Source organism: Lissotriton helveticus, chromosome 2_1, assembly GCF_964261635.1.
Source record: "Lissotriton helveticus chromosome 2_1, aLisHel1.1, whole genome shotgun sequence".
In the NCBI taxonomy this organism is placed as follows: Eukaryota; Metazoa; Chordata; class Amphibia; order Caudata; family Salamandridae; genus Lissotriton; species Lissotriton helveticus.
This window is the reverse complement of record NC_136059.1, coordinates 1919658198-1919677846: the sequence shown is the minus strand read 5'-3', so window position 1 is coordinate 1919677846 and position 19649 is coordinate 1919658198. Positions and strand designations below refer to the sequence as shown.

The 19649-nt window shown below is 43.3% G+C and overlaps 1 protein-coding gene across 1 annotated transcript in view; it reads left to right on the top strand.

Moving 5' to 3' along the window:
* The window catches only part of QRFPR (pyroglutamylated RFamide peptide receptor), a 506738-nt gene that overhangs the window by 224788 nt on the left and 262301 nt on the right, over positions 1-19649 (top strand). The window contains exon 3 of the mRNA XM_078677651.1: positions 189-250. Coding sequence (XP_078533777.1) covers positions 189-250 — 62 coding nt within the window. The remainder of the gene's footprint in view (positions 1-188; positions 251-19649) is intronic.

Below are 19649 nucleotides of genomic sequence, written 5' to 3'. Positions count from 1 at the left end.
CGCCATTTTTATGTTGCAGATTGCCGGATTCCTCCCTTCCTCTAAGTGATATAATTCTCTGTCAGTTTTACATAGACACGTAGATTACAAGTCATAAAAAATATCTTCTTTGGAAGTTTACATTTATTTGTTATCACTCCATATTATATCGCACATAAACAATATGCTTTTTTGTTTATTGTCTGCAGGTATTGTCTGGCTGACAGCCACTATAGTCGGTGCGCCAATGTGGCATGTACAGCGATTAGAGGTATGTGCATACTTTTATTTTAAATTCGTGAAAGATAGTGTATAAGTAACACCGCATGCTTTGCCTATATATGAATGGACTACTGTACTGTTTGCATTATTCAAAATACTTTACAAAAATCCATGTACAATTTTATCGTCAACCAAAACAAATTACACTGTGACAAACACCCAATTGCTGGACCATTAAGTAATACCTTTTACGACAAAATTAACATTGCATCTGAAAAGAAATCAATGTGGAAAAGGATACTATTATTTTTTAAGGGTATTTTTTACCCATGCCGCTCAGTTTTCCTATAATGATGCATAGAGTGGAAACCATCCAGGACATGATGCATCCAATTATACGCACATATCTCCTGCATGCTGAGCAAAGGCTTTCAAATAACAGATATAACAGTAATGGCACAGGAACACTTAGTAACACGAGCCTTATTGGACAAGATTGGTGCGTCGTGAATGGATTTCTGTTAATATTACGACCTAATGTCAATATTATGTGATCTATTACATCCATCACTCAGTAGGGTGTATTCCTAAAATGAATGCAACCTGAGCCACCCAGCTGGTGGTGTTTTCATGCCCATTGTATTTCCCTTTTTAAGTTGGAACCTGGGAGAGTAAAACAGCGCCTGCCTCCGCAAAGCTAGCAGAGAAAAATGGAAATTTAGTTTGAATGTGTTTTGTTGTCAGGCACTGGTTGAAAAATATCACTATTTTATACTGTTAACGCGGGATTTCTGATCTATAGTTATAAATCCAGATCCCAAATCAAGTCGAATGAATCGTTGGTACCTGTCATTGAGTAAAAGGCAATCCACTACTAGGTTAATCAATTAAGAATTTAAACCACTCTAAAGAACCACTGACTACAAATAAGTTTAAAGATTTATTATAAAGCCAAAAGTATCTGAAGATACAAACATCTCAGAATAAGATTCAAAAGATATACAGGTATCAATATAAAAAGAAATTCTCTGAATGCTCTCAATCGGCAAAAGGAAATTATCAAAAATATCTCAAATACCATGAGTGTTGCAAGAATCGCTATAAGTTGCAACTTAAGAGTCATTTACAGAAAGGAAAATTCAGATTAATCTGTCCCTACACTAGACTAAGTGACATCGCTACTTAACAAGATCTTTACCTAAAAAGGTGTCAGCAGTGGTGACTTCCAAAGAAGATCACGCACTTTTCTTAGTCTTCTTGGTGAATCGCTCTCTTAAGTTCAATCTATCTGCCTACCCATCCACTCTCTTAGGCTTCTCAGACCCTCTGCTCTGTCTCCTCCCCGGGGTGCTGTCCCTAATACAAAATCACATTTCCAATAGGAATGCCCCTAGAGACGCCCCTCACGTGGTATCGGTTCTGGCGGTAAATTCCATGCTGGTGCTCCTCTGGACCCTTTGTTAAAGTTGACCTTGCTTCCCAGGCTTCTTCTCCGCTGGTCGATACCCCCCAGGAAATTCCTGAAGCCTCCTCCAGGCCTGTGCCAGGCGTCTCTGAACAAAGCCCATTCATCACCAAACTGATTAGGGCTCCTCGCACCTGCAAACAGACAGTTCTACTGTGGGCCCCAAATTCCGGCCTCCACCATATCTTTAAGTCGTAAACTATGTCTTCGTTTGTGCTCTGTGCGCCCTCTCCTTAACGAGCACATGCAGATCAAAGAAGCGACTTTATCTATTCAGGCCTACTAAATTACATGAAACAGGCCTCTACACTCTGCACATTTAATTTCTTGGTTTAAACAGTACTCTAACTAACACACATTACTATAATGTAACACATCTATATAAAACATATATTTCAATTCTATGATTAATAATACTTTGCAGAAAAATGACATTAGTATCCAAGTTACTTAAAAGTGTAGCAGCATCTTTCGTTTCTTGTGAAATGCCATGTGGCCTACACATTTTCATGGTTTGCAGAGTTACATTTCTTTTTCACACAGTCACATAACGTGAGATTCCAACATCATTCTAACATTTCTACAAACTTCTACATTAGTTTTCACACAGATATATATATCCCTATTCTAGTTAAACACTCTTATATTTTCACTCTATGAATATAGCACTCTGGAGCAATCTATATTTAAACTAATACTACGTGCTTGTAAATATGGTGCACTTATACATTTTTCAGATTTGCGCTCTCTCAATCCCCCCTTTGATGACTTCCAGTAGTCATCATCATCGCAACACCCTCATTTAGGTATAGATTGTCAAACTGAAGTTGTTGCAATATTCCCTCGTTTCATCTCTTCTAGAGCCCTCAGACTCCTGTACTGATTCTCCTGCATCGCAGCTAATCTCCTCCCCTGCTCTCGCATGGATCTCTGCAACCTGTTTGCTCTATACCATTTGTACAGTCGCACCAATCCCCACAAAGTGATTACACAAATCACTATTATGATGATAGGTTTCAGTATGTACCAAACGAAACCCTTTCCCAGGTTGGCAAACCAACCTCCAACCTTTCCCATTCCTTGTCCTACTTTTTCCCACACATTTACCTGCGCCAAATCCTCAACCTCACGATGAATTGAAGTAATGTTTCGTATGTACTTCTCTAGAGGTTTTGAATTGTCTGGAATGTAAGTGCAACATTCCTGGACCTTCAAAGCCTTACAGACTCCGCCCTCGTTGGCTAACAGAACGTCTAGAGCAAGTCGATTCTGAAGAACCATTGCCCTTATCGATTGCATCTCTCCCTCTACCAGCATTAAAGATCTAGCAGTACTGGCAGATAATCTATCTACGACTGTTGCCAATCTTCTAATTTTGATGTCATTCAGTATTAACCCTAAAAGAGGAAATGCAGCTCCAAATATGTCTCCAATTACTTCAGAGCTTGCATCTCTCCTTCCTCTTGCTTGAGCTCCTCCCTTTTTGGACTTTAATTCTTCAGCATGATATATTTTCGGGAAGACAATCGCCAAATAACATGATCCATACCAATTATCTGGTAGTTTCACATATGCATTTCTTCCACAAACAAAATATACATTGGGGATCACCTGCATCTCCTTCAAGAAGTCTTTGGAGTAATACTCCAATTGGAAGGCATGTGCACAACTGACTTCTCCCACGAACACATTCTCGTAATAGGTTTGACCCCTATGTATACATAGTTTCCCTTTCTTTTCTCGATCTAATGCTATTGGACCACTGCTACCCTTGCTTTTGTGTGCTCTTTCTTCTTCAGTCCAATCTGTTTTCCATTGACCTGAAGCCTTTAGAACCTTTTGTCTCCTGTATCGAGTATCCACCTGCCCTATAAACTTTTTCTCAATTTCTGACACGGAACAAGTCAAATTATTCCTTCGGGCATGTGAAGTGTCTAATGTTCTCCATGGTATGAAAAATTTCTGTAATCTGTCTTCACTCTTGTAATAATCCCACTTATTGAGATGTTTATAATTTGGCACCTCTGGCAACACAGAATCGAAGTTCGAGAAGTAATACTCGAACCCATCCCGTTCATAAAATATGCTCAGCAGCAAACTACATGTGATTCCATAAGTCAATGGAAGATGATGGTATCTGATGCCCTCATCTACAGAGGCTGGTAATTGCATACAGACGTAGCAATTCTTCGCCTCCATGACATCAACGTATTCATACAGCAATTTAGCATAAGCATTTGACTTAAAGTTCCCCTGGGATTCATCAGTGTGTAATCTCTTAACCTCAGCATCTAACAAAGCCTTCTCCTTCTCTGTGTTAACTCTACTTTGTACAGCAGTAGTAGGCCTATGTGTCGATACTCTTTTAGCTTCTTCTCTTGCTTTTACTTCGTTTTCATGTCCCACTACATATGATATAGTAACTACTAAAACTATAAGAAAAATCACTACCACTAAAAGTGTGCCTACTATGCATTTTGCCCTGCGGTTCGGGTTGCCAGCCTCCATGATCTCGAAACAGTGTAGCTCTGGTTTCAGTTCTCAGCCAAAGTCTCCCACTGGACTCCAATGTCTCTTTTCTTTGCACAATGTCTTTCTTTGAGTCCACACCTGGAAGCTGATAATTCCCTCCGCAAGAACAGTGTCTGAGTTCTGTAGCAATAGACAGCCCTAGCCCTTCTCCATCCACTAAAATGGAAGTCCCTAATGTCTTTCTTCTTCCACTCGGCGCTAGGTTATCTTTCAATCGGTATTTACAAAGTTCTTTACAAAGTCTTTAATAGTCCGAAATTATGCGTGTTCCAAGAATTTCCACCACTCGCTCAAATATTTCCATACGAAGATGTATTCCCTCAAGTATTGGACACCTTGAACAGCAACACAGAAATTCAACTGTCTCTAAGATCAATTTTCTTATTCCGCTCAAGAGAGGAGGATAGACGATGTTGAGTGTCAGCAGTCTTTCAACCTCCAATCCTGGTACCAGGAACTTTACTTCCACTGTGATGATTGGGTCAGTTCTGGTCAGGGTCACTTCCCTCACCCTCCCAGTTCTGCGTCCCTCGGACATCTGCAGCGAGGTAGGTCCACTCAGGAGTAGCGTATCTTCTGCAAGGCACTCGCACCCTCCTTGATCTTCTCGGACCTTCCTGTTCCTGCTCTTGTGCACTTTCTTCTGGATCTGAATCTTCGGATATAGGAGCAAGAGTTCTTTCTGAAGTCAGCTTTAAGTTCGGCCTTTGCTTTCTTTCGGGCCAACTAACTTCTCCACGTCTTGTTCTCCTACTTCTTGTCCTCACACTCTGTTCTTGATCACTCTGGTACTGGTCTGTGTCTGAGTCGTAGTCACAACAGCTTTCTCCTTCAGTGGCAACTTCAGTTTCACTGCCGTCCTACCTTTCTTCTTCTAGATCTGTTGCACTCCCAACTTCTTCAGACACACCCACAGCTTGACTGATCCCCTCTTGTGATTCTTCTTCCACAATTGGATTTTCGTCTGTGAGAGGAGCTGTTTCTTCAAGGGGTGCTGGGACTTTTCGAGTATGAGATGCGTGGATCCAATTAGGCAGTCCTCCGCACTTCACAGCAGTGTTCGTTATTAAGATTATCTGATAGGGTCCCTTCCAGCGCACGTCTAAACAATTCTTCCGGACGTGCTTCTTCACCAGGACCCAATCTCCTGGGCACAAGTCGTGGCACAAATTTCTTGAAGACGGAACTTCTGCAGCCTGTACCTGAAGAGACACAGAATGAATGGCGTCAGACAACCCTTTGCAATAATCCAGGATCAGGTCATCTGTAATGTTCAACAATGCCGCAGTTGGGACAGAAGGAAGTCTCATTGCCCTCCCCATCAGCACCTCGTGTGGAAAGAGACCTGTCCTCCTGTCGGGTGTGCTGCGCATACTCATAAGGACTAAAGGAAGAGCATCAGGCCAACTCAAGGAAGTTGATGAGCATACTTTAGCTAATCGACATTTCAGTGTCCCGTTTATCTGCTCCACGATACCTGAGGCCTCTGGTCGATAGCTACAATGCAATTTCTGATCAATGTTCAATGCAGAGCAAAGCATCTTCACAATTTCGCTGTTAAAATGAGTTCCTCTGTCCCATTCCAGAGAGGCAGGCACCCCGAAGCGCGGTATCAACTCTCTAAGCAACAACTTTGCTACTGTGAGTGTATCACACCTGCGTGTAGGGTATGCTTCAACCCATCTGGAAAATATGCATACAACCACCAGAACATACCTAAGGCGGTTGACCTTTGGCATCTCAATAAAATCCAATTGCATTCTATTGAAAGGCCCCCCAGACCTCCCAATGTGACTCAGTGTAACTGGTGTTCTTTTCCCTATGTTCAACTGCTGACAAGTAACGCATTGTTTACACACTGCTTCTGCTGCAATCCTAAACTTAGGGCAATACCAAGTTTGCCTGAATACTCTCAACATGGCATCCCTTCCCAAGTGTACTGGACCATGTATCTGTCGTGCCATTGGACTCGCCAACTCCTCAGGTAGCACTGCCCTTCCATCTGCTGAAACCCAAAAATCCATTTCGCTTCTCACACAACCTGCTGTTTCCCATGCCCGTTTCTCTGATTCTGGTGCATTCTCTTGCATTACTCTTAAATCCTCCCAAGTGTCTACAGTTTCTAGCATCATATTCAGTTCTGTCTTCTCCTGAGCCCCATCTATTTCCACCTTCGTGAAAGAATATCCATGCTCAGCACAGTAGCGGGCAACTTCATCTGCATATCTATTTCCTTGTGACACAAAATCTGTATTTTTTGTATGGGCTACACATTTCACTATTGCAATAGCGGTTGGACCCTGCAATGCTTCCAACAACAGCCGCACAAATTCTCCATTTCGAATTGGCGAACCAGAGGAGGTCATGTAACCTCTCTGAGACCACAATTGCCCGAAATCATGAACAACACCGAAACCATATTGGCTATCAGTATATATGGTGACTCTATTTTTATTGCCTGCTATACAGGCACGGTTAATGCAATGATTTCTGCTACCTGTGCGGAGTGTACTCCTTCCAGGCAAGCGGCTTCCACAACTCCAGTAATGGTGCAAACAGCATAAGCTGCTCTCAACCGACCAGTATCGTCTCTTAAACATGAGCCGTCAACAAAGTAAATTTCATCGGGGTCAGTCAATGGCTCATCCACAATATCTGGTCTGCGCTTCGTGCACAGTTCAGTCACATCAAGGCAATCGTGATCTTCACATTCTTCGCCTTCTATATCATTGGGAAGTGGCATCAACGTAGCAGGATTCCAGACAGAGCACCTCTTAAGGGTCACGTTCTCAGCAGCAAGAATAACTTGCTCATAGCGCGTGAGCCTACTATTGGTCAGGTGCTGTGTCTTGGTCCGGGTCATTAACAATTCCACAGAATGAGGTACATACACCACTAACGGGTGTCCCATCACTATGCTTTCACAACGCTCAATGCTGACACCTGTTGCAGCAACGGATTTGAGACATCCGGGCAACGCTGCGGCTACCGGATCTAATGTAGCCGAAAAATATGCGACTGGTCTACGGCCATTTCCATGGACTTGGGCAAGAACTGACAAAGCACATCCCTCTCTCTCACAGCAGTAAAGTGAAAATGATTTTTCGTAGTCTGGCATCCCTAGAGCCGGAGCACGACATAAGTCATCTCTCAACTGTAGGAACGCCATCAAGCACTCATTGTCCCATGGTACCGGATCACTCACCTCCTTGTGCGTCAGTTTCTGTAAGGGTTTTGCTTTCAGTGAAAAGTTAGCTATCCACTGTCGGCAATAACCAACCATTCCTAGAAACATCCTGACTTCTCTCGGCGTCGTAGGCGCACTCATTTTCATTATCGCCTCTATTCTGTCTGGTGACACCTTGCGCTTTCCTTTTTCCAACCTGTGACCCAAGTACTGTACTTCTGTCAGACAGTACTGCAATTTGCTCGGAGATACCTTATGCCCATTTTCAGCTAAATGATTCAGTAGGGCGATGGAATCTGTCTTACACGCTTCCTCTGTTTCTGACGCAACAAGTAGGTCGTCTATGTACTGGACCAGAACCGAGTTCTGTGGCAGTACTAGACTTTCAAGATTCTTCTTCAACAGCTGGTTGAAGATTGAAGGACTATCTGTGAACCCCTGTGGGATTCTACACCATGTTAAGACGCGATCTTCCATTTTAAAGGCGAAAAGGTACTGGCTTTCTTCATCTAATGGGATTGAAAAGAAGGCCTGACAAAGATCTATCACTGTGAACCACTCAGCTTGGAATGGTATCTGAAACAGTATCACTGATGGATTCGGTACCACTGGACAACATGAAACAACTATCTCATTGATTTTTCGAAGATCTTGAACTATTCTGAACTTCCCACTAGGTTTCTGCAAACCCATAATCGGGGAGTTGCATGGACTACCCACGATTTCCTTCAGAATACCCTGTTGAATCATAGAATCGATCACAGGTTTTATTCCTGCAATCGTCTCTTGGGACAGCTTGTATTGAGGCGTTCTTGGATAATCGACATTCGGTTTCACCATGATCTTCACTGGCTCTACCCCTTTGATCAATCCTATCTCTTCTCCGGTAAAATCCCATACTTCTGATGATACTGCCTCGCGTAAGTCCCAAGGAAGTTCCTCCACAGTCAGAGTAGGATACAGTTCTATGCATGTTCTTGAATTAACAACTTTAAAAGTCGCATCATCGTCTGTGGTTTGTACCTCCACTCCCTGAGGTGTGCAATATATGGTGCAATTCAATTTGCACAATAAGTCCCTTCCTAACAGACACACAGGACTAGAATCACATACTACAAACTGATGTTCATTCATGTAGTTTCCTATTTTCACTGACACTGGTTCCGTCAAAGGGCTAGTCATTCTCTTGTTTGCGACTCCAACCACCTGAATTGTTTCCCCCGACATTGGTAGATCAGGAACCACTGCAGATCTCAAAGTTGATCGAGTAGCTCCAGTATCCACCAAGAATGTTGTGGGACACCCTGCTACCTCTGCCTCAACAAATGGCCCTCTCTGATCCACTTCTAGAACTGCCCCGAGGGTACAGTCCTCTTCTTTGCTTATACGTTGGCCCGTCAAAGGGTCAATGTAGTAACACTTTTCTTCATCTATGAAAAGAGGCATTTGTCTAAAGACCTTTCCCCCTGTCGCAATCTTAGGTGGCTGCGGAAACTGAGCTTGTGGAGCCGAAGTCCCCCCTTTGGCCACCTTTTTCCTTGGCACTGTCACCCCTTGAACTGGAACCTCTTGAACTTCCTCCTCTACCTCTAATTCTCCGTTTTCAGGGTTATAGGGACACTCGCGTCTCCAATGTCCCACCTGGTGACACTGATGGCACTTTGTGGTCTTCTTCAATGTGGCAAAGTCTATCCTAGGTCTCGAGTTATCCTCACTGTCCTTATTCTGATTACTCGATTTCCGTCCCATTGTCCCCTGTTGCTGCTGTCCGCCCTTTCCAGCTGACTGCATCTGCACTACCATTAGTTTTTCCTTTAGCTTCTTTGACTTAGAATCTATTTCATCACTACAGTACCTCGCATACCTCAAAATCTCATCCAGTGGTCTGTTCTGCCAGCAAATTAAGTGTTGCTGAATCACAAATATCAGGTCTCAACCCCAAAACGAACTTTGATACAAACTGTCCTATATCTTTGGGGTCCATTACATCGAGTCCACTGTATTGTTTAAACATTTTCAGCAATCTCTCATAAAATTCAAGAACTGTCTCCTTGGGTTCCTGTCTGGTTCGGTCTATTTTTACCCAATCTATATCTTGTGGTGGAACCTTATCTTTCAGCCAAGCTATTACCCTTTCATATTTTTGCATTACAATTTCAGACGGTCCATTTGTAACAGCATTCCTTTCTGGTTCTACAGTTGGCCACTCAACACTAGTCTTACATGCTGTCCACAAATCTCCTGGGACCACAATGTCAAACAAGGTGTTCAAATCAATCCACAGTACTTTTGAGATTTTCACAAACCTTTCTACCTGCTTGTACCACTCAACAGGATTGTCCCTCAACTTCGGAAATGAGTTGGTAAATGCAGCTAAATCTCCTCTACTCCAGGGCACATGTACATAGTTCCCATTCGATATTTCTCTCAAAGGAAATGCCTCCATCCGCATTACCCTTCCTTCCGGAGACATCACACTCGTGCTCCATCTGACAGTACCCCTTTTTGCCCACCTCTCTTCCCATTTGTCCAGATCCCTCCACACTCTTATGCCTGTTATCAGTTCCCTTATGTGTGTTTTTAATCCTGTAGTTCTCTTTTCATCTAAATCTTGGTCCGAATACTGCAACCTATGGTTACTCTGTAATGTTTTTGTTCTGGACAAATCTACCATATACTTCTCTGCCAGTTCAGACAATTTCTCATGAATTGCTCTTGCCTTTCGGGTAATGTCCTTTGCTATAAACAGCAACTCATCTTGTTCGTACAAATCTATCCTTTCTCAAGACAACGTACCATCTATGATCTCATCCACATCTGATTTTAAGCTGGTAACATCGAGTCTTTTGGCCTTTACTGCAGCTTTCAGTATGCTAGCTCTAGGGGGTCCATTCACATCTCTCCCATCCCAGCTCCGAGTCCTACGTCTAGGCTCAGGTGAGTTACGGGGAGTACTCCCATGCTCCCACCCCTCCAGGTCCCATGCAGTTCCGTCCTCTCTGGGTGGATGATGAAACACTCCATTGGGCCTCATGGTCCTACATTCCCCATTCTGCCTGGTTTCTCTGGGTGCATGGCAAGACATTCCATTACTCCCCCTTTCCCCACAGTTTGCCTGTGATCTCTGACTACTCGATGTATGGCGAGATCTTTCACTGTTCCCTCTGTTCCAGTGCTGTACATCTTCTCCTAGTGCGTGATGAGCGCATCTAAACCTATCTCCGTATGCTAGTACCATTTGGTCTCCACCCTTTTCAAAGAGACGAGACATCTCCTCACATTCCGTGCTTCTACCATTTCGCTCTTGCTGGTCCCTATCATCCATAGGACGGATAACTCCTCTGTTCTCCTGACTTTGACCCTCACGCTCCTGACTGCTTTCGCTAGCCCCGCAGTGAGATACCGTCCCGTTGCCTCGACTTCCCCATTCAGCTTCTGCTCTTGACCTGTTGCTCGTTGCTTCTGTAGACCCATCCCATTCTCTCAAGTCAGCTCTTAACTCTTTAAAGGATTTCGGCCGTGGTCCCCTTAGGTCCATCGGTCCTCTTTGACCCTCCTGTCCTGTTGTGGGACCCACTGCTGAATCGAATGGGGTGTTCCACGTTACTGGTCCTGGCAATTGCCTCCAGGCATTTGTCGTGTTGTTCCTCCTTTCCATCTCAACCCTTTCTCTGTCTAACCGTGTCTGTTCTTCCTCTCTGTCTCTCTCGGGGTTGTAAATCGATACTATAGGACCTATGGTAACAGGTACTTGTAGAGCGTCTGGCAATCCATAAGACTCAACCTTCTCAGTGGTTGGTGTCTTCTGTACCACAAACCTTCCGACTACACTCTGTGCCGTACTATGTTGAGGTGTCTCCTCGCCTTTGGTAGGTGTCCATTCCGATATAGGAAGTGGTACATACCCCTCTATGGCAGCCCCATCTTCCCTTGCGAGTCCTCTACTTTCAATCCCCCCAACTCTCGGAGGCGGTCTATCTATCAGCAATCTATTTATCAAATTGTCCTCCGAATCGCTCTCCTCATCCTCTTCCATGAGGCTCTTTTCTCCTGCCACCTCTCTCACTGTGTACAACTTATCCACCTCAATAGCCTGTACCCTCCATCTCTTGGCGTCCGCATCCCATTGGGCATCTCGCACTGCCCTTACTGATCGCTTCAACCTTTCTTGGCGCCTGTTCAGATTTCTATCGTGTGCCGCCCTAATCCACGCGTTAAGGGCCTCAAACTGTGTTGGTCTAGGCGAAGGATTCAATGAGGACATAATTGCTTTCAGCCGATGTAACGCCTCTAACCTGAACGTTCCATACCTAGGAAACGTCAGTTCCTCATTCCCTTCCGAAATCTTGCTCCATTCACTAATCCACAGTATAGTATGCAACCCAACATTCGTTGCCATATAGTAAGCTGGTGTACCCTCTGGCGGTGCCTCTTCCCCGTAATAAGAGTCACTTTTTTTTCTTTTAAAAATCCCTCTCAAACATTTAAAGCACTTCATGTTCAAAACCTACAGAATTTCTATTTTTCTCCGCGTTTGTTTACTTCCTGATGACAATCCACCAATCTCAGCACTGTTCTCGCTAACTGGCCTCTCAGAGCGCGGCTCTAGCCGACGTCACACCAACCGCTCAATCAGAGCGCCGCTCTTGCCGACGTCACACTAACCGCCCAATCAGAGCGCGGCTCTCGCTGACGTCTCTCGTCCCCCTTTGCAGCAGTTCCCCTCCTTTCTCAGCTCGTCTCCGCGGTCATGCATGCATCCCATTCATACTCTGAAAAATGATTACTTCCGTCCAAGCGATCACTTTTCTTGACTGTACGCCCACAGTCTATCTGTAGTTTTCACCTTAACCGACGAAATGTCTTTCCATTTACGTCCAGACAATCGCCTTCTCTGATAGGTTACTTACACACAGTAACTTTCGACCAGCGTCCGTTACTCACACACTCACTCTTACACTCCCCCTATCTCGGTCCTGCGGCGGTCAATGGTACCTCATGACCTCCTTACTCTGGTCGACAACTACTCTGGATGTTCGATACACCCGAACCACTTAAGCTCTACCTCGAACTTAAGATTTTCACCAGTTCACCCGTTTACCAGGTTTACCAGTACCAGGTTGCGCGCGCTCACAACCCTCTCTCACTCACAGTACAGGCATTCAACTCCGCAAGACATTACAATACAGATACAACACAAAACACCGCAATCTGTTCACGCAAGACCCTTGTTATACTCACTCTCTTCCGACACTGCTGCTTCTCTCGCACCGTCAGCACCCTCTTCGGCACTCGATTCTTCCGCTGCTCATCTCTCGATGTCTAGGGGCCTTGGGGTAAGCTAACCTAGTCTAGATTACCTTCCTCAAGAAGATAACCATCCTACCTGCTACCAACTGTTAACGCGGGATTTCTGATCTATAGTTATAAATCCAGATCCCAAATCAAGTCGAATGAATCGTTGGTACCTGTCATTGAGTAAAAGGCAATCCACTACTAGGTTAATCAATTAAGAATTTAAACCACTCTAAAGAACCACTGACTACAAATAAGTTTAAAGATTTATTATAAAGCCCAAAGTATCTGAAGATACAAACATCTCAGAATAAGATTCAAAAGATATACAGGTATCAATATAAAAAGAAATTCTCTGAATGCTCTCAATCGGCAAAAGGAAATTATCAAAAATATCTCAAATACCATGAGTGTTGCAAGAATCGCTATAAGTTGCAACTTAAGAGTCATTTACAGAAAGGAAAATTCAGATTAGTCTGTCCCTACACTAGACTAAGTGACATCCCTACGTAACAAGATCTTTACCTAAAAAGGTGTCAGCAGTGGTGACTTCCAAAGAAGATCACGCACTTTTCTTAGTCTTCTTGGTGAATCGCTCTCTTAAGTTCAATCTATCTGCCTACCCATCCACTCTCTTAGGCTTCTCAGACCCTCTGCTCTGTCTCCTCCCCGGGTGCTGTCCCTAATACAAAATCACATTTCCAATAGGAACGCCCCTAGAGACGCCCCTCACGTGGTATCGGTTCTGGCGGTAAATTCCATGCTGGTGCTCCTCTGGACCCTTTGTTAAAGTTGACCTTGCTTCCCAGGCTTCTTCTCCGCTGGTCGATACCCCCCAGGAAATTCCTGAAGCCTCCTCCAGGCCTGTGCCAGGTGTCTCTGAACAAAGCCCATTCATCACCAAACTGATTAGGGCTCCTCGCACCTGCAAACAGACAGTTCTACTGTGGGCCCCAAATTCCGGCCTCCACCATATCTTTAAGTCGTAAACTATGTCTTCGTTTGTGCTCTGTGCGCCCTCTCCTTAACGAGCACATGCAGATCAAAGAAGCGACTTTATCTATTCAGGCCTACTAAATTACATGAAACAGGCCTCTACACTCTGCACATTTAATTTCTTGATTTAAACAGTACTCTAACTAACACACATTACTATAATGTAACACATCTATATAAAACATATATTTCAATTCTATGATTAATAATACTTTGCAGAAAAATGACATTAGTATCCAAGTTACTTAAAAGTGTAGCAGCATCTTTCGTTTCTTGTGAAATGCCATGTGGCCTACACATTTTCATGGTTTGCAGAGTTACATTTCTTTTTCACACAGTCACATAACGTGAGATTCCAACATCATTCTAACATTTCTACAAACTTCTACATTAGTTTTCACACAGATATATATATCCCTATTCTAGTTAAACACTCTTATATTTTCACTCTATGAATATAACACTCTGGTGCAATCTATATTTAAACTAATACTACGTGCTTGTAAATATGGTGCACTTATACATTTTTCAGATTTGCGCTCTCTCAATTCCAACAATGTTTCATGTGTTTCACGTTTGCCGTACAGCAAAAAATATGAGGATGTTGAATACAAACCTAGTGCACTCTAACCTTATACCAACAGTCCATGATAGCGGTGACCTAGATGACTCATGGGTGGGGGAGCGGGAATGGGGGGTGGCTGCAAGGGGGGTGTCACGGGTGTTGTTGCGTGGGGGCGAAATAAAAAAGGAAAAGCAAGACGAAAAATAAAAACTTACCTTGAAGCCGGGTCCCTCGTCTTCTCTGCTCCTGCTCTCCTGCCTCTGACTAGGACATGAACAGGAAGAAGGCAGCCAGGCTCCCTTCCCTAAGCCAATCACAATGCTACAATACAGTGTTGTGATTGGTCTGAGCACTGTGAAACGATGCTCAGCCAGGGGCTGGAGGGGTGGGTATGTTCCCCATGCAGGCTGCACTGCAGCCTGCATAGAGAAGGGGAAAGTGAGCATGACTGTCATTGCTCTCATAGGGGTGGGCAAGCCACTCCTCCCCTGCCCTGCTCCCTAAGCAGAGCAGCCCCGGCAAAGCAAACATAAAATGGTAATAACTAAAAGTGATTACCATTTTATGTTTTTGCTTCTCACACTGCAAGAAAGCAGTGGGGCGACACTCCTCCACCATAGCGAAGGAGCCGCCATAGGTCCATGGAAAGCTCACAAAGTCTCTGTGACAATGCTGCTGTCAACCTCAGAAAAAGATCCTGAAGAATTACTCAGACATCAACATCAATGAGGATAGTCCTCTCCCCTCATTTGACACGGCTGACTCTGCTGACCTGCTGTCCCCTGCAGTTTTGTCTGCATTCCCGCCACCTATTTCCTCCTTGCAAATTAAAAATCTCATGATGAACATGAAATGAAGCTCATCTGATGATCCTTGCTGCCAAAATATTTTACAACTCACTCAGGATCACATTGAGACTTTTTTGGTCAAAGTCTTCAATCAAAAATTAATAACGGGAGTTTATCAGTGGAAGGAAGCAGTTGTTGTTCCTCCTCAAATTAAACCTAATGGGGACCCAGAGGTCCTCAAAAACCTTGGATCTATCTCTATACTACCCATGCAGGCAAAAAAAGCTTAAATAATATTATAATCGTGAAAAGGCTGACTTTATTATTTCCCCGGATTTCATTCATTGCCAAGTAGACCAAGGGGGCACCACTACTCTGGTCATGTTGGATCTGTCAGCTGCATTTGATACAATATCACCATCCCATTCAATCTGCATGTTTCCCGTCTTGCAGGACTGGTGCGCTCGTTTGACTTTCAGGTGTTATGCTATATGAACAGTACTCAAATATTGTCTCCATATCAGAGGATCTGCCGCAGGTAGCAGACAAGTTCAAATAATGGACAAACTAATGAATGGCATTATTACCATGATGAAGAACAATTGCTTAAAATGTAATGTTGAAGAGATGGCGATCTTGGTTTTTGGGGCACAGCATTTGGTGTGGTCAAAACTTTAGTGGCCAGAAATGTGTGGTACTTTACCATTGCCAGTTGAATCTCCTAAAATCTTGGGGGTTATTATTGATAACACTCTTACTTTTGATGTCCAGGTCAGCAGGACTGTGAGCTCCTGCTTCTTCATTATCAGACCTTGAAAAAGATATTTGCTCTTATTCCAACTGAACTCAGAGTGGCAGTAGTTAGCACTTTAATTAAATATTTTAGACAATTGTAACAGTTAATACTTAAACATCAACAAGTCCTCACTAAATAGACTATAGGTCATTCATAATGTGGTAGCCCATCTGGTCCTGAATGTGGCTAAACATTTTTCAGTGAGGGAAGGCATTTGCTCCCTTCACTGACTGCCAGTCAGAAAGCGGGTGATACATAAATCTCTTTGCAAGGTCTACTTTTCTCTTCACCATCAAGGGCTTGTGCCTTTCAGAACAGAGGGGCATATTACCAAGCAATAGCGATAATTATCGCTATTGCTTGGTTAGAGAGAAAATGTTACCGCTAAGATGCGGCGATTTTTACCGCAGATAAACTTTGGTATTACCAAGGTTTATCGCAAATGCCATAAAAAACGGCCGCAATGCATGAATATCGCTGAAAAGTCAGCGATATTCATGCATTACCGAGCTAATGCTCTTAGCCATGTTATCCACCTCCCATTGGATAACATGGCTTAGAACTGCTCAGGGGCAGGTGTTAGCTTTTGGAGATATTCGCGCTTAACGCGAATATCTCCAAAAGTTGGAGATAGCGATGTTAACAACTGTTTCCAGTCGCTAACATCTTGGCACGCCCACTTTGCATGTCATTAGTGATAAATATCACTGACATGCAAAGTGGGGCCCAAGATGGTCGCTATCTCCTACTAGCTGTCGCTAACTGGTGTTAGCGACAGCTAGGTAATAGGGAGATAATTTTATCTTCGCTTTCTTGGCTTTTAAAGCCAAAAAAGCGGAGATAAACCCCCTTGATAATATGCCCCCGAGTTCCACTGATAAATCCCTAGAAGACTTCTCAGATGATCATCTCTCAGGGAAGTGACCATCCCCAGGTACTGCAAAGTCAGGTGTGGTGGCCGCTCCTATTCTGTAGCGGCAGCTAAATTATGGAACACTCTGCCATTGTGAGTCTGGACTCCTTGATATTCTGTAAGCAAATTAAAACCTGGCTTTTTTTCCCTTCCTTGACTGCAGCTCCTTGGTCTTTTCTTTACCAACACTAGCTGTTTGATGCCTTCGGGTTTAGTGCCCTTTACAAATACTATTCCGTGCACTTTACAAATGCTGTTCCATTCCACATCATTTTGACAAGTTAATTTGTATGTGTCATTAGTCTGTGATGATGATCAGACAGCACATAAGTATTGACAAATTAAACAAGTGATTTAGTTGTGTACTTGCCAATCGAGATTTGCCCGGTTGTAACTTGACTTTAAGCACGTGTACACACACAGCTGACAGTGAAAGAGTAGGGGCTCTTCTAAGTGTTTTTTCAAAAAAGAGCCTTTTCTGGAGGCTTTTTCCTCAGAGTGTTTAGGTATCATATATAATTACTTACAGGACGTTCTTTCACTCTGGCTTAAAAAGCTATTTGAGAAATGTGGAAGAAAACAAGAGAAAGCTGTAGTTAAATAAGTTACATTAAATGTTCAAGTCGTACTTTGTACAGAATGGAAGATGGCCATCAACTTCAAGTCTATTGCTGTATCCATTTTCAGGGACTGTTGGGTGAGGATGGTTCCTATCTATGTTACATTTCTGCAGTTTACTGGAATCTAACCACAACAATCTCAGAGGAATAGTGTATTGTCATGTAACATTCCATCTTCCCTGCTTTGTACATTGAATGTACCTCCATACTGTACCAAAACATGTTCTAATATCAACTTCACTTTATAAATGTTATTCAACTCGCTGAAGTGTCATCCAGCCGAAAATGTATGTCGGTCTGTCACATTGTGGGAAGCTTCTACCATTAGATTCTGCACTTCTTTGGCTCCCACTTTGGAGCACAGCAGTAAATGTCCGCTAATGGTGGCTTCATTGAAAAACTCCAACTGTATTTTTAATGACCTATGTTACTTTTTGGAAGAGCAGCCCACAAAGCACAGAGAAGACATTCCAAAACTCGCCCAACCTCAATCCACTGACAGAAGAGGGAAACTAACATTCTTTTGTTAAAAGGTTACGCAGATCTATCACATTCATTAAAGTGGTTCTTTTATTTCAAGGTGAATCCTTGCTGCGCTATTTCGTCCAGGATTGCACCTGCATATTTAAAGTATATCTCACTATTTGCAAGTCATATATAATGTTGTGGTATGTCCTACAATCTTAAGCCATTCGACAAAATTAATTTTTTTGCAAATGTATTATTCTTTTTTTGTGAGTATTATTGTCTTATGTTCTTACCGAAGATCACTACTTCTATCCTGTCGGTAGTTGCCTTTAACCCAGTTAGCTACTTCGTTCCTGCAGGCAATTAACTTGTTCTGTAGTATTGGGAGTCTTGTCCGCCCGGTAGAGTATGAGTTTTGTGTAGTTGGCAATGCTGACAATGTTGATGTTGTTTTTGAGGATGACATTGGCCAGAGGGATCATGTATGTGTTGAAGAGGGTAAGGCTGAGTGATGACCCTTGAGGCACTCTACAGATGAGTTTGCTGGCTTCCGAGGAGCAAGGTGCCAGGCTGACTGCTTGCAGTCAGTCTATTAAAATGGAACATATCCAGCGTAGAGCGGGTCCTGAGATATCATTCTCATATGGGCTTCTGATGAGGATGGGGTGTCAAACCGTGTCAAATGCCATGGAGGGATTCTGGGAGATTGAGGGCTTCTGCATCACCTCTGTCAACGTTTGTTGAAATTCCAATTTAACCAGCGAGGAATATGCTCACGAAGACATGCAGTCCTTGCCTGTTTTGTACCAAACGACCCACAGTTGAACTGTAGCTTGGTGAAGTTTATGAAAGAGGTTGAAAAAAGGATGCAGAAACTTGACCCTTCATGATGATTTTAGAGTTTATTAAATCCAGCTAAACTATTAACGTTGCCTAAAAAGTATTACATTCTGTAGTTGGTGGAAAAGAGAATGTCGGAATTCGACCCCTCGCTAAGCCCTTAGAGGACATTAAAATCAAATTGAATCTTATTTAATAATGTTTGTAAAATGTATTAACCTTAAGATTTTAAATAGGAAATGTAAAATGTAATATATTTTTTTAATATAAATAGATGTAATTTTATGGTTGCAGTGAAATATGTATGGTATGCAGAAAATGTTTCAAATAAGGAATTGCAATGGTTTTAATTGACTATGCAAATAAAAAATGTACTTACTTACTTACTTACCTCTGTCAAGGGTCATGTAGATGTTTTCTGTGACAGCAATGAGTGCTGTTTGGCCTGAATCAAGACTGGTTAATGTCGAGGAGCTGGTGGATGCTGTGCCTGTGCTGGTTGGTGAGGCATCAGTTGATTACTTTCTCTAAGACTTTGGCCAGCAATGTAGGGAGATGGGTTTGCAGTTGGAAAACATGGTTTGGTCAGCAGATGGGTTTTTAGAGGGGCATAACGGAGGTGTGCTTCCTGGTGTCCTGTGATTGAGTCAATGGAGGCATTGAGGATGAGTGTTAGTGCTTCTCTGACTAATAGGAGTCCTTTAGTGAAGGCATGGTGGGGGTATGGATCAGATGAGGCCCCTGCGTGGAAGGTCTTTATAGTAGCAGCAGTTTCGATGGTAGTGATGGTAAACCATGAGGTCAGGATTCGTTCTTTGGCTGTGATGGGAATTCGAATTGTGATGGTGATGGGATCTGGTTGAGGGTCGCAGTTGCCATATATGGGCGTGATTTTGTTACAGACGAAGTCCAAGAACTTGATGCAAAGGTCTTGCAAGGGAGTTCTGTTGCTGGAGGAGCCTAGAGGTGCGGTGAAATCTTGG